General features: G+C 41.2%; 1 protein-coding gene across 1 annotated transcript; it reads left to right on the top strand.

Annotated features, from left to right (window-relative positions):
• Positions 1–19,618: 19,618 nt before the first annotated feature.
• CCR6 (C-C motif chemokine receptor 6) lies at positions 19,619–23,323 on the top strand. The gene is made up of 2 exons (XM_082756268.1): positions 19,619–19,859; positions 20,576–23,323. Exons 1-2 carry the CDS (start codon positions 19,851–19,853, stop codon positions 21,659–21,661), a joined length of 1,095 nt encoding a protein of 364 aa, XP_082612394.1. The 5' UTR covers positions 19,619–19,850; the 3' UTR covers positions 21,662–23,323.
• The last annotated feature ends 1,519 nt before the right edge of the window (positions 23,324–24,842 follow it).

Here is a 24,842-nt window from a genome sequence, read left to right as displayed (position 1 = left end):
TCCCCTGTAGAAGTATCACATGCCTTCATAGCAAGAAGAGGTGCTTCAGCTCTTTTTGCTCTGAAGTGGAAAAATTTCCACCTCATGCTTGCAAGATTGCTATTTCAGCTACCAAATGTCCTTCAGGGAGGGCATGCTGCAAGTGCACCACTAGGAAAGTCACCGTGTGTGGCAGAGCTGTGTTTCCAGTTGGATTTGTGGCTAGGTGGTTGTGGCAGAATCACTTTGAAGTCATGTTCTTGTTATGTTTTGGGCATACAATTCTGGTGCTTGGTGCTAGGCTATGTGATGAAGGGTTCATCTCCACAGCCAGAGGTTACGGTAATCCTCCACCTGGGCCGCTCTCATCCTGCAGCTCCTTTCTCAGGAGCAGGCCTGTAGGGCTCAGCACCCTGCAGCCACAAACTCCTGCAGACCCCTTAGAAGAGGCCTTGCAGCCACATGAATTCTCCTGCTTGGGGTGTGCAGCCCTCCCAGGAGGTGAAACATGGCTAGGAAATGCTGAGGGAGGAGAGAGGGTGGTGAAGTCCCTTCAGGTTTTCCTTTTATGTCGGTGACTGTTAGGTTATGGGATTAAGGCTCAGCTCTGTGAGCAACGATATTGAACTGGAGCCCCCCAAGCCCCCTGCCACATCTCTTATCCTCAGGGCTGATGCTGGAGAGTCACCATCCCACGGTCCCCCAGCTGAGCCGATGGGAGAGGCTCTTCCTTGGGCCACCTCAGAGGCTGGGAGACCTACAGGGCTGTGGGCTCAGGCAGGAGAATCTGAGGAGTGCACAAGGACCTAAAGGGGCAACGGGGAGAGATCATGATGGTTTGGGGGAGCAAGGAACACCTGCGGCCTGCAGCTGGAGAGGCCCACACATGGCTGTGTTGGGCCCAACTCCGTGCTCAGCTGCTGCAGGCCTTGAGCCAGAGCAGATGGACAGCAGGGCTGGGTCTGCTGAGAGACCAGGCTGAACAAACTTGGAGGGAAAAGGCACCTGTATGGTGCCAAGTGGCTCGAATGAGTGACTGATGTGTAGCGATTCATGTTTTCTTCATCTCCTTCCAACTGCAAAGTGGGAGAGCTGCGCTCTGTTTGTTAAAAGGAAACTGATAACCTTGAAAAACAAAGGAAAAAGTTTTGAAAAATTCTGAGCAAACCAAGGAAAAATTACAGTATTCTGGTTTTCAGAAAAATAAATAAATAAATAAAAATCCTAGAGCTTTGAATTACGTACACTTATACTTCATAGTTTAACACATATTAGTGGGAGAAATAGGAAATTTAGAAAAAATCATTAAGGAATAAATTGTAGATTTAAGAAACATCTTGCAAATAAAAGCAAGACATGCCCCCACTCAGTTATTGCAAGCGTAGCACTGTGAAAGTAGTATTCCTCAGTTACACCCAGTCAATATGCTGAATTAATGGTCTTTAAGGAAATTTTAAGTTAGGCACCTGAATGTGAACCTGGTAGACAAATCTGGGAAAATCTGGATTTTGAGCTGGTTTTAGCACTGCAGGTCCCTTTAAGGAGTGTTTACAGCTGTAGGATGGTGCTGGCATCAGAAATCCAAGGTTCCTGGAGAGAAGTAAAACCAACTTTCATGGGTCTCTTCCAGGAAATAATTTCAAATTCTCAAATACATTATCTTCCCCTAGTTTCTGGTTTTAATAAATGTGTGCTAATTTGATGGTATGTATTTTGATGGATGTTAAAGTACCAGTCAAAAAAATAAATGCACTGGGGCCATAGGGCTCATCTAAGTTGAGAAGTTAGTGTAGAATAAATTAATGTTATGTTAGCTTACAGTAGCTGTTCCGCTCTGAGTACAATGTGTGCATGCTCATTTTGTATTAAATATCAGAATGCATTAAGCTAAACTGTGGAAAGATACAAAGGAGACCAGAGAAGTATTAAGAATATGTGCAGAAATGAATACCAAGTATCATTTTGAAAGAACTCAAGCTAATCTGGTTTACACAAAGAAAAAGAAATCAAGCACATACCTAAGAACTGAGAGACCAGTACAAGGAACAATGAAGGTGAGAGGGTAATTGGTGGTAGCAGAGAGCAAGTAAAATGGTTTGAACCAAATGAGTGCTGACAGCCAGCATGAGAGACATGGCTTGGTGCAGGAAACTCCCTTTATGCTGCTGAAGCTGTGTTCCCTTCCATGCAGGACATGACCATGTTTATGATAGTTAAGCAGATATTGACTTGGGTGATTTAGAGTGGTGAGCTGCAGGTGTAGGGATTAACCCGAGTTAAAAATTATAAAGTCTGAAGAAATAACAACAGTGGGTTAGAGATTGACTGCAAAGAGCATTCTGTTTTTAAAGTAGAAAGTCAGAATCCCTTCCGTAAACAAAAATTTAGGAGGTGGACTTAGGTTTTGACTCTAGCCTGTTATTGTAGGGGATGTGATGGAAAATATGTTTGTTGGGAAAAGATGAAGAATTACGTGTCTGTAGAAGCCCATGTAGACTATATGATCATAGCTCATGCCAATTGGTGTTTGTTTTTGTTTTGTTTTGTTTTGTTTTTGTTTTTGTTGTTTTGTTTTGTTTTTTGTTTTTTGTTTTTTCATAACAGAAATGCCTTGTGACCCAACAGCTTTGCGGGCTGAAGGTGCACAAAGCAGGCACAGCTTATTTGCTGTGCCAACCATGCAGACAGCTGCTCTGCTCTTGAAAAGCACGATCTTTGGGGGCAGCAACACAAACATCACTGACTCCCCTCTCCTTGTCAATGGAGGGAGTAGAGCTGCAGAGGGCCTCTTCCTGTGCCGCAGCACCTTCACCAACACCGTCAGCAGCGAACAGTTCCACCCTGCCTTGAGCTTTATCTTTGCCGAGCAGCTGAAGCTTGGGAGCACTTCAGAGAGTAGAGCCTGAGACAGGGGCTGTTTTCTCTTTCTGTGTCTGCTTTTCTCCCTTTGTTTAAGACTAGCGTTGAAGCTTCATTTCAGATTTAGATCTAAGTGAAAGTTAGAAAGCATGACAGAACACCATGTGCCTCATTCAACATTCTCTCTGTATCGAGTGGTGACCATTACCACTCCTTCACAGCGCCAGCTTTGTACCAAAGGCTTGCATCTCTGCAGTACAGCTACAGACCTGAAAGAAAAATGGGGTCACAAATATAGGCCAATTACCCATACATCACGGAACAGGAAATCTTGCAGAACTGCCTTTTTCTTTTTCGTTTGCTCATCTCCCAGTGTGGTGTGCTCTTGTGGTCTTTGAATTAAAAAAAAAAAAAAATTAAAAAAAGGATGCATCCTGACTCATGCTTTTGTATAACCATACTGTTACTGATCACTGAGGATCTGTTGGTTCTGGGAAGCAAACTGAAGACTGTCCTGTTGCGTGGTTGTTTGCAAGAAATAGTATCTATATATTTTGTGACCACTGCTGTGCTTTTAATCAGGTTAGCTATCTTTTTTTCTGCACAATAGAACTGAAGTCTGCTAAGGAGTTAATACTGTTAATTGATTCTCAATTTGTATTGTCTTAAGGGGTTGGGAAAGTGAAATAAAACAAACAGCATCAACAGGTAGGAACATGATAGAGATCATCCAGATCAAGCATGCCTAATCAGTTGGAGCTTTCTTTCTCCCTTCTTGATTCCAAACGTATAGGAATTGAGAAGCTGAGCTGTGGTAAGCTGACCACACAACAAAAGACAAAGTGCTTTCTTGAGTAACAGTTGTCCCCTTCCTCCCCCTGATTTTGTTTGTAACCAGAGGGTATAATCTAAAACCGCAGAAGTCTATTTTTTGCTACCAGACAGGGCATGCAGTTATCTGGAATGCTCCTTAGCAAACTGCAGCCATTATTGTAACAAATACGGTATTTCACAGAGTGTGATTCTCCCACTCAAAGCTGTGGAAGTGCAGAGAAATCACACAATGGAGAATTAGTTGGGGCTTTTGGGAAATCAGTTTTGTCACTCGGAGTATTGCCCATCAATGTGAAGTGCTGGGGGGGGGGGGGCGGAATGTCCCCACCATGCACTTTGGACACAAGGTTGCACCGGGTGAGGGGAATTTAATGGCATGGTGTTAAACTTGCCTAAGTGACTGAGTGCAGGAACACTGACATCTCTGAGAATCTTATGCTAACCTGTACCTGTGGAAAACTGTAAGACTAGATGAAATTAAACAAGGACAAATTTGTATCCAGTCTCAGTTAAAACCATAACAGAGGGATAATGGACAGTGGAGGATTTTCTGCTATATATTTGGAGCCTGGAGGGTCAGTGTTGAGGCAGTGCTGAAGTCTCTGTGGAACAATGATGAGACACATTTGGGCTGCATGGTTCAGAGCCTTCCTTGCTCTCAGGTTTGTACAGTGGTGTTAGCAAGAGATTGGGATGTTCTTTCTTCCCCTTCGTTTGATGGGTCACAAGAAGGTGAACAACACTGTTCTCAGAAATGCCATCTGTATTCATCAGTCCTGAGGCCTCAGACAGACTGGGAACTCAACCATGATAAGCGCACCATAGGTAGCCACAAGATGGTGGCTTAAAAAGTCCCTTGACTGTTTCAAGCTCCTTCCCATTGCATACTGTCTCTTTCCTTTCTTATTTTTTTTTTGCCAACTTTGTTGCCTTCATTCTCCTCTGTTTCCTACTGGATCCCTCTCTCTCCGTTGTTGTCCCTGCATTGTCCCTGCTCATCTCACCTCCTCCTCAGCTTCCAGTTGGTTTCTGCAGAGCAGCACACCCCCACCAGCTCCTCTGCTCCTAGCACTAGGAAAAACCACTTCTGTCCAAAGATGGTATGAGGAAGGCCCTTAGGCATCAACCTGCATCTCCAGCGTTGCAAGGTACATTCACAGCTCTTCCACAGCCTTCTTGGGTGACTGGCTAAGCTGTGTCATGTTTCTGTGTGTCAAGTCCTTGACTGTTGAACATGGATGGATGGTGCAAGCTGGCAGCTTGTCAGACCATATAACTTGTGAAATATGATACATCCCCGAGCAGTGCTCATGCTTCCTTCCATGTGGGCAGAATCACCATCTTCCTATCCAGTCTGGGTCTATGACCTGTCAATAACACTCAACAACTCTCTGGAAGTGAGACAGGTTGAAGCTGGCCCACTTGTTCACTCTGGAGTAGAGAATGCTTGGTTTTCCCCTAAAAAAAATCCTTCCCCTCTAAAATCCCTTGAGACAAAGACAAGCTAAAAGAAGAGGCATTTTTATAGAGTCTGCTTTTAAAGTACTGCTTTTGGAGTCTCAACTCTGAGCAAAACCTGTAGGTATATGCTAGGTCATACTCAGAGTGTAGTTCATGAAGTGAGCAAGGAGCCCTGCATTTCTGGTGGTACATTAAAGCTTTGGGGAGGGAGAAGAGTCAGGAATCAGTCAGCCTGAGAGGTTAAGCTTTCAGGAGCATCAGCTAGGCAGGACTAGACACCCCAAAGACATGCTTAGAGATCCTAGTGCAGGGGCAGTGCTTCAGACTAGTCTGAAGTTCAAAGCATTTGGGTGGGATGGGAGCAGAAGAGATCTGCCCTGAGCGAGGAGGCTGGTAAATGGCCCAGGAAGGAGCTGCTGCCTCCAAGAGCTTCAAAGCCTTGTCAAGAGTACTGTGAGGGGGAGCAGAGCAAGACAAAGTGAGGGTCTTGGAGGCTAGGTACTCTTACACAGACTGAAAACCATTCTGGGCCTTGTAGCAAGGAGAGCAGACAGAGAGAAGATGAAAGATATTTAGTGTAGGATGTTACCGCCTCAGATATAACAAGATAACAAGGGAGGCAGTGAGCAATCTCTGCACTTATGCCTATTAAAAGAAACAAGTCTGATTCTAGTCTTTTCCGATTATTAGAAAAATGAGATTTGAACTTTAACAAAAATCATCTGAAGCCCTCTCCAAAACAAAGCAGCCTGAGTACATGGCTTCTAACGAACTGTACTCTTACAAAGACTCTTTCTTCTTTTTTCAAATAGCAATTTCTTCTTTAACATGCGAAGAGGGGAGCTTTTAAGACCAAAACCTTGTGCTGCCCTCAGTGAGGTGGCATCTTCTGCATTAGGAGCTCAAAATAACTTCTAACCACACACCTCCTGTTGCTTCTACAAATCTTTCAGTCTAACATTCCGTCTTGCCTTTTACAGTCTTTGTTGCACTCAGCTATGATGGAAAATGAAAATTAGTGAATACAGAAGTTACTTCAAAGTCATAAGAAAACCTACGGGGAGAACTGCAGAAATACTGGCTTTCCTACACACCTTTTGCTGCAAGCTGGAAAGGCCTCCCACTTACTCCCCACATTCTCCCCACAATACTTCATCTGTGCCTAATCAAAATGCTCTATAATCCAACCAAAATTGGAATAGGAAGTATCAGGAGGCCAGGAAGACATCAGCTCTCATGATATTTCATGCACAGCTTACCAGATGTCAGATCCCCCATCTAGGATTGTTCTGAAATCCTTTGATCCTTTGTACCAACTCACCTCAGCTGAAGATCTGGCCCTTGGCTCCCAAAGTGCTTAATGAGGCAAAATCTACTTTACATGTCTGACAGTTTCTCTCCAGCTGTTTTTTGGCATGGCCTCCTGCTCACCCTCAGCACACACGGTTACACAGCTGAGGGGAGGGGGCAGCCCTGAAATTCAACCTTTCCCTTACCTGGTAATGTCTTGCCCTGAAAAGTGTCTACCTGAATAATGAAACATTGCTGCTGATGAGCTACCAGCAAGGAGATAAATTACTATTGCAATATCGTACCATAACGAGAATTTGTTTTTGAGTAATTAACCCTGCCACTGGTTCCACTTCCATAAGGTCAAGGGAACTTCTGATTTGTGAGGTGTAGTTCACAATTGTTATCAGACAATTGCATCTGAGTGACACAAGACATGAATCTAGTAATTACAGTATAGCTCCTTTCATAGTTACTCTTCAGTAATACCATTAACTAGGGCAATGCAGTTTGTTCTTTTTCATCATATTTATTTGGATTATTTTTTAAGCATTCCCCTATTATCTCTTCAGGACTTCCAGGTAACTTCTGGCTGAGCTGGCAGCAAGCCACCCCTCTCTTGTACTGCTGAGGTATGGTATTTATCACATAAAACTACTGGGAAAATTGCAGCAAAAATCTTTGATTAGTGGGAGCTCTTTGTCTGTTTTAAACATACTAAAGCATTAACAGCAAAGGTTCTTGACTAAGGGTGCAAGCCAGGGTGTGCTAGAAGTGGCATGGGTTAAGTTGGTCGGACAGCTCTGGCAGCATCTGAAGGGAAACAAACCTCTCTAGTCCTGCTGCCTAGGACTGGAGGGTTGGGAGGTGGTATGACACTTTTCTCTTTTTCAACCAGGTAGAATAAGACCTAGAAGTCTCCGTACTGCTTGTGTTGGACCATTGATGACAAGGAAGCAGGTTTTCCCCCCACTCACAAAAAAAACAGTAGATAAACCTTGAGACACGTAACGCCTGTGTATATCAAATCGGAAGAAGGAAAACAACCCCCTGGACAAATCCTGGCTGAGCTGCATGAATTCAAACATGAAGAGTGCATCCCGTGATGGAGCCAGGTGGTGGAGATGTACTCAGAGATCTGGCTTGACAGTGGTGCCAATCTTGCTGCCAACATGTCAGAAACCTCTCACTGTTGGATGGGGAGAAGGGGGCTCCTGAAGCATGGTCTCCTCTGCTCTCTGTGTGCCCAGGTGTGACCAGCACACACCACATGCTGTGCTGTGTGAAGAAGAACCAGACCAGGGTGAGGCCAAGGGACCATCTCCAGACTTCATGCATCTCTGGGTTAGTGTGGATGGCCCTCAGCTACCTGGATGAGACCTCTGCTCTTGGCTGCAGAAGGAGTGGCAGTGGGAAGGACAATTCCCAGCAAGGAGGACCTCTTATTCACAAGCAGAGGAAGGGGAGGCAAGGCAGACCCACTTCTGTTTAAGGTCAAGGTCTGGGTCTTTCTGTTGGCTTTTGCCTGACCCCTAAAGGAGTTGGGTCCATTTATTAAACAAGGGCAAAATTCTCACTTAAAAGAGAGACAGAAATCAAGGAACCATTTACAAGTTTGCATTCTGTTTTTTTTTTTTTTTTTTTTTGTTTTGTTTTGTTTTGTTTTTAATTATTATTATTATTATTATTTTATTTTTAGTTTTTTGGTATGATAAGTCAGTCTGCAAGATAGTTCTTGTGACTTGTTTGCCTTACTGGTTAGGGCACTTAGACTTGGCACCAGAGACTGAACAAGGAGCTGCCATGTGCCATACAATAGGACAAAAGGTGCAAAGCAGCAGCAGCTCTGACTTGATGCCTGCGAGCAGGTAGAAGGAAACAAACACCAGGACCAGGTCTCATTTCAGCACACAATGATCAGAGGTATCTGAGGAGAAAGTGAGAATTGAAAGGGGGAAAGGAATACAGTTTAGGGAGGTGATCATCCCCCTGTACTCAGCTCTGGTGAGGCCGCACCTCGAGTACTGTGTTCAGTTTTGGGCCCCTCACTACAAGAAGGACATCGAGGTGCTTGAGTGGGTGCAGAGAAGGGCGACGAAGCTGGTGAGGGGCCTGGAGAACAAGTCCTACGAGGAGCGGCTGAGGGAGCTGGGCTTGTTCAGCCTGGAGAAGAGGAGGCTCAGGGGCGACCTTATCGCTCTCTATAGGTACCTCAAGGGAGGCTGTAGCGAGGTGGGGGTTGGTTTGTTCTCCCACGTGCCTGGTGACAGGACGAGGGGGAATGGGCTTAAGTTGAGCCAGGGGAGTTTTAGGTTAGATGTTAGGAAGAACTTCTTTACTGAGAGGGTTGTGAGGCATTGGAACAGGCTGCCCAGGGAAGTGGTGGAGTCACCATCCCTGGAAGTCTTCAAAAGACGTTTAGATGTAGAGCTTAGGGATATGGTTTAGTGGGGACTGTTAGTGTTAGGTCAGAGGTTGGACTCAATGATCTTGAGGTCTCTTCCAACCTAGAAATTCTGTGATTCTGTGATTCTGTGATTCAGTGCTGTGATGTGTGTATATTGTGCCTGTAAAATAATGAAAGAACAAGGTTGCTGGCCCAAATATTCCCAGCTGAGACCTGATCCTGAATTGAAATCCAAGGCAGGGGAAATATGCTGGGGCATGGGAAGATCAGTTCCTCCCTGTCCCTCTTTGCAGGAGGAAGCAGACAGAGCCACAACTGCTTTGCATGAGGACACAAAGACCAGCCACAGAGACCAGCCACAGGAAGCAGCTGCAGATCGTGGTGAGGGCATCCTGGCTAGTACCTTGGTGGTGATTCCTAGGATGGGCATGAAAGCTTCAGGGCAGTGAGAGCCCACTAGAGATGAATGATAGACCAGTGAAAATGTTGGTGTCTGCCAGCCCTGGTCAACTAACGGTGAGGAAGCTGCAGTGAAACAGGAAGTGGTTAATATTAGCACACTTTCCCAATTCTCAATGGTGGAGACAACCAAAACATCCTGGGGAGGAGGGAGCATGCACAGCCAGCAGTTGTCAGCTGTCTCAAGTGTGTTCTCACAGACACCCTTCCTTTATCCCTTCAGTAAAGAAAAACATGTCTCTACTGCACAAAATATTGTGAAGAAATAAGTAAGGTGGCTGGATGGGCATCTAAAGCAGTCCATCTGCCAACATGGGATGGTGAGTTTTTGACTAACACAAGCATGTGCTTTTCCCAAGAAACAAGTCACTTTCTGACTTGTCAGCTGGCTGACAGAGGGCTTACCTTCTTGAAGTGGCCAACCAACCCCTCCAATTTGTCTTTATGATTGGGAAAATCACAGTCCATGGGCTGAAAAACATGCACTGCATCTTGGTCCACTGAAGGACTGAAAGAAACCTTGTTTGAGCTGTACCCACCCCACCCAGGGTCTGCATATTGTGCAGGCACGATTTCATATGTCATTCTTCCATTTTAGCATTTGTAGCTTTGGGTGGGAGTCAGGATCACGGATGCCTTAAAATTTCCATAGTAAGGAACCAGTTACATCATTAGATATATAAGCACCTTTTAAATGCTAGCTTTTAGCTCTTAGACAAGCTATGAAGGCTACAGCTGTGGAAACAGAGGTGACTGGGGCATTCCATGGTGTGGGGCTCTTGTAAAAACAGTCATATAAAGAAAGTACAGCTCTAAAAGAAATCAGGTCAATGAATTCAACACACTCAGGTTGAAATGTCAGTGCTTGGGAGTATAGACTGATGACATGCTTTGAGAAACTACTTTGGTAGTTTTTTCAATGAGACATGAAACAGAGAGTGCGCGAGTAAGCGAGCAAGAAAAAAAAACATACCGCAAAGGTATCATCTAGCTACAGCATCAAAAACATAGAAATTATGTCAGTGACTGCATATGTAGCTCTTCTTTTCTCTTTGCCTGTTTTTTTGCAGCATTTCTGATATGGAAACTCACTCATTCTCCACAGCCTAATGTAAATTAGTCATACGTTGGCAGACAATTCAGCAGAATGTTTTTCAGGGGACCATTTACCTCAAATGACAGCAATTATTTGGAAATGTTTTGTGATATTTTGTGTTTTGTAGCAAAATACTTCATTAAAAAATTCAGATCCATTTTTGCAAGAAACCAGCTTTAAGAGCCAGTTTCTTAAACCGGCTTTTAACCATGCTAAAGAGTTGTTGCTGTGTGAAGTGTGGTGGTGTAATGGCATATTTTGTAAGTGTTGCTGTAACATGTGCTAGGTTTCACAGTTTCATTGACTCATTTAGGGTCAAAGAGTAGTGTAATAGGTACTTCTGATATGCACATCTCCAATGGGGAGACATGACCACAGAAAAGGGCATTTACAATGAAAGCAACTGAGAAAATCTCTGGGTGATGTACAGGTGTATGCAAAGCATTGCAGAGGTGGTGGAGGAGAATAAGGGACTGGGACTGCTGCTACTCTCTTCCTTGGGATTTCAGGAACAAACATGTAATTTCCAATCAACATAATAGTTTATCATGGGCAGACAAAGTAGATGACTCAGATTATGAGTTCCTGGCTTCTTCAGTCAATTGTCCCTTGTCTGTTCATCACTGTGTAGCTTCCTTACCTCTATGGAAGCACAGGGGATGCTTTCAGCAGAAATGGTTCTAAAACCTCTAAGATAAACAGCTGAAAGGCTATACTAGGAAACAGGCCAACACAACATAATTCAGGTAAAACTGAATGAGTAAAAACTTAAATGAGTAAAACTGATACAAAATGCTCTGCTCAAGATGATTCTTAATGGAAAGAAGCATTATTTGAATAAACCATATATATATATATATTTCAATTAGTATGCCTTTAATTATCTCAGAAACGTTTTGTTAATAAAATGAAACATATTGATGCTGCTCTTACGCCTGATGTAAGTTGTTGTTCTCTGTGAATTCTGGTCCTTTTCATGAGACTTTGGACCATGGAATGACATTACTCATTGCCTACTTTCTCTACCCTAAACTAGGACATGTAATCAGGTAAATAACCTCACCCTACAAAAGAGAATAAAAGAATGAGCAACCATATATTAACTCACCTGTGCCTCTTGGTGCTTTTTCTAAACTGGTATTTTTGTCATCCAAGCTTCCATCAAAAGAAACACCATTTTTTGATTAAAACTTTCATTTCCATCAGAAAATAAAATATTTTTTAACCAGCTTTTCTGAATCCAGTGATTATCCATGAGAGGACACACTCCTTATGCTTCTTCCTAGCAGCCACAGCAGCTCAGCTAGGAGATGGGCGGGCTGCAACAAGCAATGCTGCAGTGAAGCAGAGGAGCACTCTGAGTATGACTGTGCTCCTCCTTCAGAAAATTCCCATTTCATTATAAGAAGAAATCACCTGTGATTCTTTACCATCTTCACATGAACCACAAACTGGTTCCCATCATTTATTTTAGTCCCTCTACTTCCCAAGTGCTCTGTTTACCCTTGTAACACATTTTTATCTCCTGAGCCATATTTGCTCATTTGACTAAACCCTGCAGAAGACCTTGGCAGAGCTCTGTCTTCTCTGACTGGTTTGACAGACGTCCAAGTAACGAAACTCTTGATGGATGCCTGTGCTGGGATCATGTTAGTTCAGTGCCTGACACGCCATTGTATGTGAGGAGGGCTGCTTCAGACATGAGGGGGTGAATGGAATCAGGTGGTAGTGAGGCTGAAAATATTAACAAAAAAGATTAAAGGGAAATTGAGTTGAGTCGTGCTACAAAAAGTAATGCTGGAGAGAAATGAAGAGGATGGAAACAAGAAATGGAAATAAGAGAAAACTAGAAAAGCCAAAATGCAGAAGAGGAAGAAATAGGGGCACACACACACACAAACCACACATAGAAATACCAAATATAGAGAAATATCAGAGGGAGAAAAAAGCCAGGGGCAAACAGAAGAAGGAAAGTTTGAAGAAAGTAATGAGAAGAAAAAAAAAAAAAAGAAAAAAAAAAAAAGATATATTGACAACATGGGATTGTAATGTTAAAAAAAATTAAACAGGTCATAGATTATCCGAGTTGGAAGGGACCCACAAGGATCATCGAGTCCAACTCCTAATATAATACTTAATCGGGTAATATAAACAACCTGAATGTAAAAATATAGTTTACATTTTGTGGTCTGAAAGAATGATGGAGAGACCAGAACCTCAGCTGGTTGCTAGTATTTTTAATCAGATTACACTGATATAAATTTAACTGAATGAACGTGAAAGCAAGGAGGAACAGAGTACAATATATGTGCTGCATCTCTTTTAGAATCATAAAAACATCCTGAGTCATTCCAGAAGAAACACGTGGATCCTGGAATAAATCATAGAGTGGTTTTGTTTTCCTTATCTTTTCTTTCTTTAATTAGTGGTGGCAGAAAACTAACATGTGGTGAGATTTGAAAAACCACAGTAACCATACTAGCTAAACGAGAGTAAATTTCCTTTCAGGGCTCTAACATGTACAAAAGCAAACTACATGTGGGGGCTTCATTTGCATAGCATGCAGATTTTCAAATAGGTGTCTTAAAAAGAAAAAAACCCTTTCCATTCACCACAGTGTGAAGGTGAAGCACAAAGTGTCTGCAAGGAAGGCTGTCTGGGCTTTGTAACTGGGTCAAAAGAAAATGCACTAAGGAGGTAAGTTGCACCAGCTATCTTTTATTAATTGTGGCATTAACTTAAGTGGATTTAATTTTTCTCTTTCTGAAAGACTGTTATTCCTGCTGAATTTTGACTATATTGCAGATTAAACATAAGATACATTGAAATTGGAAAGAACATGAGTATGGAAAAAAATGAGCAAAGTTTTTGTAGTGGGTAATCTAAAATTTTGATTTATCTTTTAATGAAACAAGCCATCCCATTAGATTGAGTCACATTCCATGAAACAGAGTTGATAATATTTAGTTGCTTCTGAGGCTACGCTGTTAGTTTTCAAAATGTGGGCTGGTGTTTGGAAGAGATGCTGTTTACTATTATTAGTAGAAAACGTGCGTGTTTGAATATGGATTACAATCATCATGGATTTGGTTGGTGATTGGAAGTCACATCCATTTTTATAATACAGAGGGAATTTCTACTTATATCCCTGTACCAACACAGAAAGTGTTCCTACTCTCAATGTGCTTTTTTTAACAGGATTGGGGCCCGTGTTTCAAAATGTCAAATATGGTGAGCAGGAATCAGTGCTTTGCTTCAGATAGCGTTTAGACGGAAAGTTATCTGTAACCAGGATCTAGGCTGACATATATATCTGTTATTACAAAAAGTATATGCACCTTATCTTATCAAAAGTAGATTCCTCACAGCACTTCAAGGACAGGAAAATTAGAAATGAAACTTATATTTCATTTTCAAGAAAGTACAGAATATGCTTTATGAGCCTCATCTGTAGCCCAAATCAGAGGTAACATAGGCAATCTCTGTTACTGCATTTTGAAATGTAAATAACTTAGCGAAACAATACAAAATTATTTTATATATATATATATTTTTTAAAGTAAAATCTCTTCTTAGCAAAGATTAACAGAGTGTCCTGAGGTCCTGAAAACTCATGAGGCTTTGATGGTGAAAATTATTATGAATTATGAAATAAATAGTACAATCAGGAATACTTCATTATTGTGACTGAGGATGTCTCGAAAGAGTTACAGGATCTGGGCATGCTGCCAGTCATCTCAATGCACAAAACCAAAACGCCGTGCGATAGTTTTACACCTTCCCCGACATCACTCATGCATCCTCTCCACTCACACTGCGCTGCTCTCTCATGCTAACCAGTGTCTTGGCTCTACCTGCTGCTGGTCCTCCCAGGTTGCTGAAAAGATGGGTGTCCTGCGTGTGCTGTGAGTCACTGAACCTGGGTGCCTTCAGAACAATGGGGCAGCTGCCAAGGATACACAAACTGTCCCACAGCGGGCCAAAGGTCCACTCAGTGCCGTGTCTTGCTTGTGAAAGCAGCCAGAGGCCGACACCTAGGGTGAAGAAACACCTGCCTTGTGGTGCTTGTCCAGGGATCCGTGTGCAGTTCTCAGGAACCCCCCTTTAGCCAATTTCCTGGGCTGGGGGCTTCCCGCAGCCTGTTAGGAATAACAGCCTCCATGGACCTATCAGATCTGTGCCTGCCTAATCCCTCTTTGAACTCATGTATGTTTTTCCTCTGTGATATCCAGAAGCAAAAAAATCCCCCAATTTTATCAGTGCAGTGTGATGATATCTTACTTTACGTGGTAGCTTCACAGGCAGAGATCTGTGTGCTTTCATTGTGTGACTCAGTAAATAATTATTTTGCATTCATACCCTCCCCAGACTCATGTTTTTAAAAAACTATCATGTCTAAGTAGTCTCTTTTCCAGGTTGACTTTTTCATCTTTCTTCAGCTAGTTGAAACACACTCCTGATTACTATATAGTATTAATCTTGCCTTGCCATATGCCTCCCGAGAGCAAATGAGCAGAACAACATTATAGTTGTGCTGTGGGGGCCTGACAGATTTCTACGGAAGTATTATGTTGATTTCCATTTTCTTATTTCCTGCTTTTCTAATTATTCTTAACAAAAATATCACCCTTTTATGCTGAGTTTTGTGGAGATTGAGATAAAGTAGAACAGCCTCCAGACCATTTAGGACATTATAATATAATACCAATGCATTTGAAAAGAAATGGAAGGTCGTAGGCAACTAGAGAAGGACAGATCTCTAAAAGATGTCCTAGGTACCTAGAGAGAAACGGAGTCACTTGTGGTACTCAGACTCCAAAACTTCATGCCCATCCCATTGCCATAGATCAGCAAATTTTTGACTGTTGCTGCAACCCAGTTCTGTAACTGCAGCTGCTGGCTTGATTTATCAGAATCAGAAAACTGAAAACAGAAATTTAAAATGGAAACAATCTTAGTCATCTGCTACAGTTGTTTCTCTTTGCCTTCTATTTTAACACATCTCTGAAATTTAACAAGATCCATGATGACAGGCAATGATTTAGTCTGAACAACAATAAGAAAGCAGTGAAGATTTTTTTTTCTCAGCAATAACAGTCAAAGCGTTCATGGGTGTGTCAACATACACACACCTAGAGAGGGAAAAAACGAAATCCTCATTTCAGGGTTTTTAAGGATCTATGTCAAATCACATTTTGACATGATGCAACATTTCTGTTTCATTCCCTGTGTATGGTTTGTGGAAAGCAGTACCATCCCCGCCGAGAGGCGCCGTGCCGGCGTCGGGCGGTGCCCCGGGGCGCGGCTACCTGGTTGATCCTGCCAGTAGCATATGCTTGTCTCAAAGATTAAGCCATGCATGTGTAAGTACACACGGGCGGTACAGTGAAACTGAGAATGGCTCATTAAATCAGTTATGGTTCCTTTGGTCGCTCCCCTCCCGCTCCTTGGATAACTGTGATACTTCCGTGGCTAGGGAATCACTGGCATTGTGAAATACACTGTTTTGAAAGAAAATATGAGCATGACATCTCTCATCCTGTATTTCTTTATGTTCATCTTTCTGTTAAGCTAGGCATAGCTTACAAGGCTATCCAGTGTCTCTAATGACAAAACAAGACTCAACTAAATGCTCACAGACAATTTATGAAATAAGAAATTATAATGTAATTTTTACTTTATTTTTTTTTTTCCTCTGCTAACATGAACATCTAAATTGCATTCAAATACTAAGGATTGAGGTGGGGGAAAGAACATTTATAGGTTTTTAATTTCAGGAATCATAAAATGAAGTATTTTCATGTCTAGTTACAGCTAACTTTAACAACAGACCTGAACAAATCACAGAACCATAGAATGGTTTGGGTTGGAAAAAACCTTTAAAGATAATCTGGTATGAATTCCCCCATACCTTCCTCCAGATCAGGTTGCTCAAGACCCCATCCAGCCTGACCCTGAATACTTTCAGGAGTTGGACATGTTTGTACCAAGCAGACAAATACAATTATATTTTCCATCTTTATCTGGGTATTTGCATATTTTATTAGTGGCTCAGGCAAAAGACTTGAATAATGTGCACCTTGATGTATGCCAGTTTCTTATTTTTTCTTCAGAAAACAGTTCTTAGTCAGTTTTGTAGTTAATGCTTGCTCTAATTTTGCAGTTCTTCATGACTTTCAGTGCAACCTTTGCGGAAATAGGCCATCATTCAGGAAGTGTTCTGAGGACAGTGACAATTGACACCATATCTCTTATGATTCTACTGCTAGCAGCTTGTCTATTTAAAAACAATATCACATTATATAGGTAATTGAATTAGTAAATGACTTGCCTCCAGCTTGCATGTCTCCAGCACAGATAAGGTTAAGTATTTTCCTTTACGTAAGAAAGCAGGTTATTGTTATTTCTTGACAGGAGGAAGTGGTGATAATTTCAATTGAACTCTGTATCTTTGACTAATGCTGTCTATTGAGGCTGGTTGTAAATGTTCTTGAGACAGCCACAAAAGAATGTAACAGAATCACACACCCTCTTCGATCTGTTCTTCTGACCATTTTCAAATCTGGTAAGTACTAACATAAGATAGTTTATCTATAATGTGTACTAAATGTACTAAATCACATGAATTTCTAGGAGTATGCTTACAATGGTAGGTAATGCTTAAAAAATAATTATTGTTTTCCTCCAAGTGCTGAGAATTTTTTTCCTTATAGAAATCTGTCTTTTTCCTGAGGTTTTTCTTTGGTTTGTCTTTTGCTTGTATAATTCCAAACACTTTGTACTGAAGAATGCATTTTAGTCTTCTTTTTGAGTTCTTACATACTGCTTTTATAGTGAAAAGAAATGTTAATGTAGGATAGAATGGAAAATATTAGGGTAAAAAATACAAGGCTTATATGACATTTAATATGCAGAACCTGAGTATGTTTGTGTTCATGTGCATAGACGTGCCAATACGCAATATACAAAGAATATTAGAACATACCCAACACTTACACATGTGGAAATTTATTTTTTATAATTGCCTAATACATTAGTGCTAAATAAAGCCATAAATATGCAGATTATAAATTATAAAGCTGCCTATTGTAAGACTGTTGGAGAGATTTAATTTATGGTGGGGTAAGGTGCTTAAAGAGGTTCTGATTCACCCTACTTTGCAGCCGGTGCACCTTCCTAATAACTCCAGTGAATGCTGTTTCAAAATCATAAAAGGAAATCAGCTCAAGAGATTTAAATCAGGTCCTAAATCCGATCTTTGCTGTTCTGGTTTCAGTTTGAATCTTTATCTACTGCTCTTGTAGCAATCAGCCTCGGGAAGCTTTTGCTGGGCAGTGGAAGTACTTTTGTGAAGAAATGTGTGATTGCTGGTGTCCTTGTGAATTTCTGTATCACTAAAGAGAGCATGCAGCTCTCCTGTGCTCAGTAGCTTTCTGCTGAGCACTTCTGAGGAGCAGTGAGCCCTTCTTCAGTGCTATTCTGAAGAGGTGTCCTTACAGACTCTAAGAAACACTTGTACTTCCCTTCTTCAATTGTGTTCACCCTGCCTTCTTCTCTGTACACTTTATACTAATGTTTAAGAGTTACTTTCGCAACATGGAATACGGAGCACATTTTTTTTAGAGAGGATATATACCATTAGGCTTTTTGTATGCTACAACCATGTACATCCTAGAAAGATATTTGTCATTCCTTTTTTTTTTTTTTTTTTTTTTTTTTTTTTTTTTTTTTCCCAACAATAAAATAGCAGTTCCTAAAATAATAACCTAGACAGGTATCCATTTAGTGCTGACTGAAGAGTTACTGTGCTGACAGCCTGGTGCAAAGGGTAACAGGGACACCGAGAAGGGGGGTGTGTGTCTGCCTGGTGGGGGGCAGAGGAGGGTAAAGCAGCAGATGGAGACTAGGGGTGCTCAGAGAACACAGGTCAGGAACCATAGCCCTAGGTGAACTGTACAGCATCACTGCTTGCCTTATACACCTTTGCACTTCAGAGAGACACTTTAAATGGTTAAAGTTTGCTTCAGAAAGCATTCAAGACTTTCAGGCTGTCGTACACCAGCAGCTTTTAAAAATCAGCTTTGAAACGGTGGCAGAGGAAGCTGGAGTGGTGGGTGAAGGTTTCTTTAAAGGAAAGGAAAGCCAGAGAAGCTGTGATGCTTAGATAACATCTGAAGACCTGCAATGTGAGCCAGCCTCCTCACATGAGTCACACAGAGTCTGATCCTCCTTACGCCTTTGGACAGTGAGGAGTGTTTAGTTCCTTCCCTCCCCCAGCTTCCTTCTAATATCTGTACTGCATCTGCCCCACTTTTACAGATTATCAGTCTCTCCCTTTTTCAAAACTCAGGTAATTCCCAAACAGGAAGGGTTTGTAAATATAGACTTAAGATTGACCCATGTATACTTCCTAATTAGCAACGCAACTAGTAAAAAGCAGAGAAACTCTGAATTAAACTGACATTCACACTCTTGGCAAATAAAGGGCCAGTCCTTGCTGGTATGGGCAGTTCTCATAGAGCAGGTAAGGGAAAGGAGGGGAAGACTGATTTCATGCAGGGGAATGCCGAGGAGCTAAATCTCCTGCCCTTGGGCTCCTGTGTGAGGTTAAGCGAGTCATTTAAACCCAGCTTTGTGCATGTGGCCATCAATGGCATGTTCCCCATTTTATCCACCTGTGACTTCAGACCCTGTGGTCTGATTTGCGGAAGTCTGAGCCTCCCTGCAACCAGAGTCAATGGATTTAGTAATTTACGTAACTGAAGTACTGTACTGCATAATACTAGGCACTCCTAAAAGTGATGTTGGGGTGAGGGACAAGTGCCTCGAACTGAACATCCCAAGTGAATACTTACAGTAATGACTCAGTGCTCTAGTTCCTTCTCTGTAAAACAAAGATAATCACACCAAAAAAAAAAAAAAAAAAAAAAAAAAGTTTAAATGGTGCATTATTATTACAGAATATAGTAAGGTGCTGCTGTTTTACTGTTCCATATACATCTCAATACACTAATTTACATTGTCATACAAAGTTTTTGAAAGTAAAATGTCATTTATTCATATTTCTTGTGGTGCAAGGTCAATGTGAACTGAGAATCACATATTCTCATGTATCACTTATTAGCTCTCTGAATAAACAATCCATATGTAAGACTGTACTCATAATCATACCCATACAAACCATCCACCCTCCCAGCTGCACAAAGTGCTGCAGTGATGTGTGATTTGTTGAGATGCTATCTTGTTGATATAGCTAAAGTGAGATGATTCTTCTTTGAATAACTTGTATTTCTAGTTGTTTTCCTACTTCTCCACATTTCCTGTGCTGCTTTCCCCATCAAACTCTTTCTTTTTTTTTTTTTTTCTTTTTTTTTTTTTTTTCATTTTCAGAAGTCCTCGGAAAGCATTCTGTACTTCTTCTCCACACATACATATATATAACTTTTTCAGAAGTGTACTGGCAAAATGAATATCGTAAGTACTCGATTAACACACTACATCAGTAGATAATAAAGCAAAGAACCTGACAGTCCCAGCTCTTTGAGGCTGCTGGTCCAACTGCCATAATTTCAGGAGTGACTGGGTGATGAGAAGTTTCTTACTCAGCAGATTTCACTGAAAATGCATGCCGTTTCTTAGGTTTGTTACCTCCTCATTTAACAACCAGTCTGGTGTCTGCATTGCAAGGAACTGCATCTCAGGCTAGCTATCCCAGAATTTAGATTCTTCTGTGATGGCAAATTATTTCTTTCTGCATAATGTGTTTAGGGATAGAATCCTTCGGGCCATCCCAAAAGATTATCTCCATGTTTATAGTTTAATTAAGATTTTGTGAACTTCACTAGTTAGTTCTTTTATGTGTGCTCTGCAGTGTTAAACACATTTGTAATTTGGGCGGGTGGAAACTGTAAAACAGGTAGTACTGGAGGAAACAATGCTACTATGGACTGCCTTAAGAGAAACTTGATATGGGCTTGAAGCTGAGGGGTAGGAAGTGCAGGACAGAAATGTTACAGTTACTATAAAGGAAATGTCACTTCCATTTCAAATCAGCAAGCCTTGCAATACTATTTTTTCCAAAGCCATTACTGTATTGTATTTGTATAATGTTGTTACCTATCATCTTTCAATTATATAGAAATTGAGGAGATTTAAAGTGTGAGTTAACTTGTGATCTTCTTTTTTTACAGACAGAGTCTAGTGTCACAGAGTATATGTATGATTCAGACTATCTTTCTCTAATTGCACAACCCTGCTCTAAGGGGGAAGTGAGGATCTTCACAAAAGCATTTCTACCAGTTGCATACTCGTTGATTTGTATCATCGGCCTAGTTGGTAACATCTTTGTAGTGATGACCTTTGCTTTATATGAAAGAACCAAGTCCATGACAGATGTTTACCTCTTCAACATGGCCATCGCGGACATACTGTTTGTTCTCACCCTCCCACTGTGGGCAGTGAACTATGCTGCTGACAAATGGATTTTCGGTAATTTCATTTGCAAAATGGCCAGAGGTATCTATGCGATCAACTTCAGCTGTGGCATGCTGCTTTTGGCCTTTATCAGTGTGGACCGGTACATTGCAATCGTACAGGCAACAAAGTCATTTAAACTAAGGGCAAGAACACTTGCATACAGTAAACTGATTTGTTTGGCTGTGTGGGTATCATCAATTTTAATTTCCAGTTCCTCTTTTCTGTACAGTGAAAGTTACAACATCTCCATCAATGAAACCAAAAAGATTTGTGATCACAGATTTGACAAAATGGCTGAAAGCACTATGCTGAAATCACTGCTGTTGTGTCTACAAGTTGGATTTGGATTTTTTTTACCTTTCATATTTATGTTTTTTTGCTATACATTCATAATCAAATCCTTGCAACAAGCTCAGAATTCCAAGAGAAACAAAGCAATTCGTGTGATTGTATTAATTGTAGCTGTTTTCCTAGTTTGCCAGGTACCCTATAACATTGTTCTTCTTGTGGCAGCTGTAAATATGGGTAAGATGGACAAATCTTGTGACTCTGAAAAGGCAATGGCCTATGCAAAATACACCACTGAAGCCATAGCATTTTTACACTGTTGCCTGAACCCTGTGCTCTATGCATTTATCGGAGTGAAGTTTAGAAGTTACTTTGTGAAGATAATGAAGGACCTATGGTGCATGAGACACAAGAAATACAATAAACGTGGTTCAAGGACAAATTCTGATATTTATCATTCAAGACAGACTAGTGAAATTCTGACTGACAATGCATCTTCTTTTACTATATAATACAATTTGAAAAACATTATTACTGAAGGACTCTGCTCACCAAGCAACCCAAACCAGCCTCACTATGCCTGTGGTAGCCAGTCTTTTGGGCTTCTCTGCACCTCAAATGGAGCTCTCATGACCTACAACTCCTTTCAGGAAAACAATTAAGATAAAATAACAACACCGTCCTGTGGAAAACTGAAGTCTTGTTCACCTCTCTTAACATTCACGTTCTCCTAAAGTGCACTCTTGTGAATTTTACAGAGGAATATTTCTTGTTTTTAATAATAATAATTAATAAAAAACAAGTGTCTTCTCTGTTGTACATCACTGAAATATCTCAGAAGTACTAAGTAAATGAATCAGTCTATGTCTGGCTCATTCTACTTACATTTACGTTGTTGCTGTTAACTGTTTTTACCTGGAAATCTTATTTAAGTGTAGGTCTCCATGGTGCTTGTGCTGCAGACAGCTCATTTTATAATACCAACCTAAAATATGGCATTTTGAGCAAAGTATGGCAAGCAGAGCTAACATAGAAATGAATAAACAGGCTCAAGGATTCTGGAATAGGTGGGCTTAGGTGTCAGGTCTCATAAATCTTTGCACAGTTCTATGCTCCACCTGCTCATCGGGAATTGCAGAAGGTTACACCAAAGCTGAGACTGGTTAAAGCCAACAAAGACATGCCTACTAGAAACAAAGTTACAATAAATAAATAACGCAAAATAAAGAGAGCTTTGCAACATGCACAGAAAGGTTTTCTGAAATCTCCTTAGACTATTTTCTGAACAGAGAAAGCAGCTTTATCTGAGAGATTCTTCCCTTCATTTGGCACTAGATTCCAGTTCTGCCTTCAGTTGAAGCTGATCAGCTTGTAAACATTTTTCTGTGTTGTTGTTTCTTTATGTTGTTATTTTTTTCTTTTTAGCTGAAATTCACACTCTACTTTCTAGAAGCTAGAAAACATAAAGAAGCAGAAATGTAATTATTCAAATTCCAACTCTTTTTTTTTTTTTTTTTTGACTAGATTTGTCAAAAAACATGCATTTCTTTGTATTTCGCTATTGTTCGCAAAGTTTCCTTAGGAAGAAATTTACTCTTCCTAAGTACGTATGTATGAAATTTATTCTGTTAGCTCCAAAATTATTAAGGTCTATGCTTAGAAATAAAACCAGAATCTGACTTAATTCAGCCAAAATTTTTACTGCGTCAACATTTATCTCACTCTGTATATAATGGTATTTCTAATAAATTCAATTAGTTTTACGCAGTAAACCCTCGGTGGAACTTGTGTTCACCACCTTGTAACTGTGCGGGGTGTGGAAAGGTAGAGAGGAACAGGATCTGATGCATTTCAAAGAGCTGGAGGGCAGAGGGGCAGAGCAGGACGTAGGAGAGAACAAGAACACACGTGCTACCTGCTTGCAGTCTGCTGAAGTTCCTACCACAAATTAATGCAATGGGCAGATCACAGTTTGCCTTTGACGTCTTCTTTTATACTCACGGCTGAGGAGACAGAGAAAGAAGTAACCACATCTTTCAGTGGCAATCCAAAGGGCCAAGAGGGGCAGTGCTGGAGCTGAAGAAGATTTGAGGAAGGGTGTTGATATGGTACGACTTGAAATTGGTACTGCTTGTGCTGGTGTAATCCGTCCTTGTTTACAGTACACTGTGAGGTTCTTAATATCAGTGTCAGATGTGATAAAGATTGTATGCATTTATCATCACTGAATAGTAACTTAGGCAAGAATATAATGCAAATTATGTAAATGCGTATGTGTGCATTTGCTGTATGATTTTCTGCATGAGAATTCAGAAATAAAAAATGTTACCGAAAAGGAAAGAAAAGCCTCATCTCTAAATTTCTTGCTACACTTATTACCTTGAAAATTCTCTTAATCAGTGCAAAATCTCTCATGCCTGAGGACAGCATGTCACCCTCAGGATCTGGATCAAGGACCTATGCCCTGCTGCATTGACTTAAACCCACCCGGCACCACAACAGCTCTCAGACAGACCCCTGTGAGGCTTGAGCAAAGCCTGCAGCCTCCTGCAGTCCCTGCAGCCACGCCTGCAGGGCTTGTCATCAGCCCCTGACAACCTTGGTAAAAAAAATCACTTGAGGTACATCTGAAACCGTGAATGATCTCCCCATCTCTGGGACAAATGGGGTGAGAGGGTGGAAGGAGCTCACAAGAGGCTGCTGAGCAGGTAGAAATGGGGCTCCAACCAGTGGGGAACAGGCTTGGTGTCCTTACAGTTTTTACTTGGATTTGGTAGGCAACTACAGAAGTGTGGGTTGTTAAACATTTAATTTACACATAATATCTCCTTAATTTGTGTGTGCGAGAAAGAAATCTACTCTCAGATAAAAGAGTGAGACCAGTTCAGAGTGAAAGCACGGGAATGGCAGAACCCAACTGCTAGGCATTGGGTAGCTGATGGTCAGCAGATGTCACTGGTGATCCTCCACCTCCAGACATTCAGTGTCTTTTGTTCAATGAGCACATCAGCAGAACTGGCAGGTAAGCTCAGGTTGGTGCTGGGAGTTTAAGGAATGAAAAGGGCATAGATTTATAGGAAAGTGGGTGGTATTCTCACTGCAGAATAACTTTTCAGAGCTTGCTATGGATGCTGGTTTTTACTAAAATAACTTTGTGGTAGCTGTGCAGTACACTGCATCGTCAATACATGGTGAAAATTTATCTTGTGTTGCATATATTTTGGCTGTTACTTTTGAAGAAAAAATAATAGTTTTTAGATGGATCTTCATTTTCTATTATGTTTAAAGACAGAAGAATACATACTGTGTTGTGTCAAGGCATAGACGCAGAAAATGCAGCTAAGTTTTGACAAGGCAATTCATATCCTCCTTCAGCTGGAGGCCGGGGTTGGGCTGTGGTATTGGTTGCATGTACAAATTCTTTACTTGTGAGTGGATTTCATTCTGCTTTTGGTTGCTACATGGGGGCTTTGCCTGACAGTTCCCATTCAAGTGGTTCAGAAGGAGGTAGGTCATCTGTGCGTAAAATAAATCTTTAACATTTCAGTGTAGACAGCCTAAATAAATCTGTTTTCTGACACATATCTTGAAAACTGACCTGACTTACTGACCAGCTTCCCATAAAGAGTGTCAGTTTTCTTCCCATGATATTTAAATTCTGTTTGCTAATTTTTCTGTTGATATATTCATTTT

Source organism: Aythya marila, assembly GCF_965140915.1.
Source record: "Aythya marila genome assembly, chromosome: 3".
NCBI lineage: Eukaryota > Metazoa > Chordata > Aves > Anseriformes > Anatidae > Aythya > Aythya marila.
Note: the sequence above shows the minus strand (reverse complement) of the source record. Positions and strands in the feature narration are given on the sequence as shown.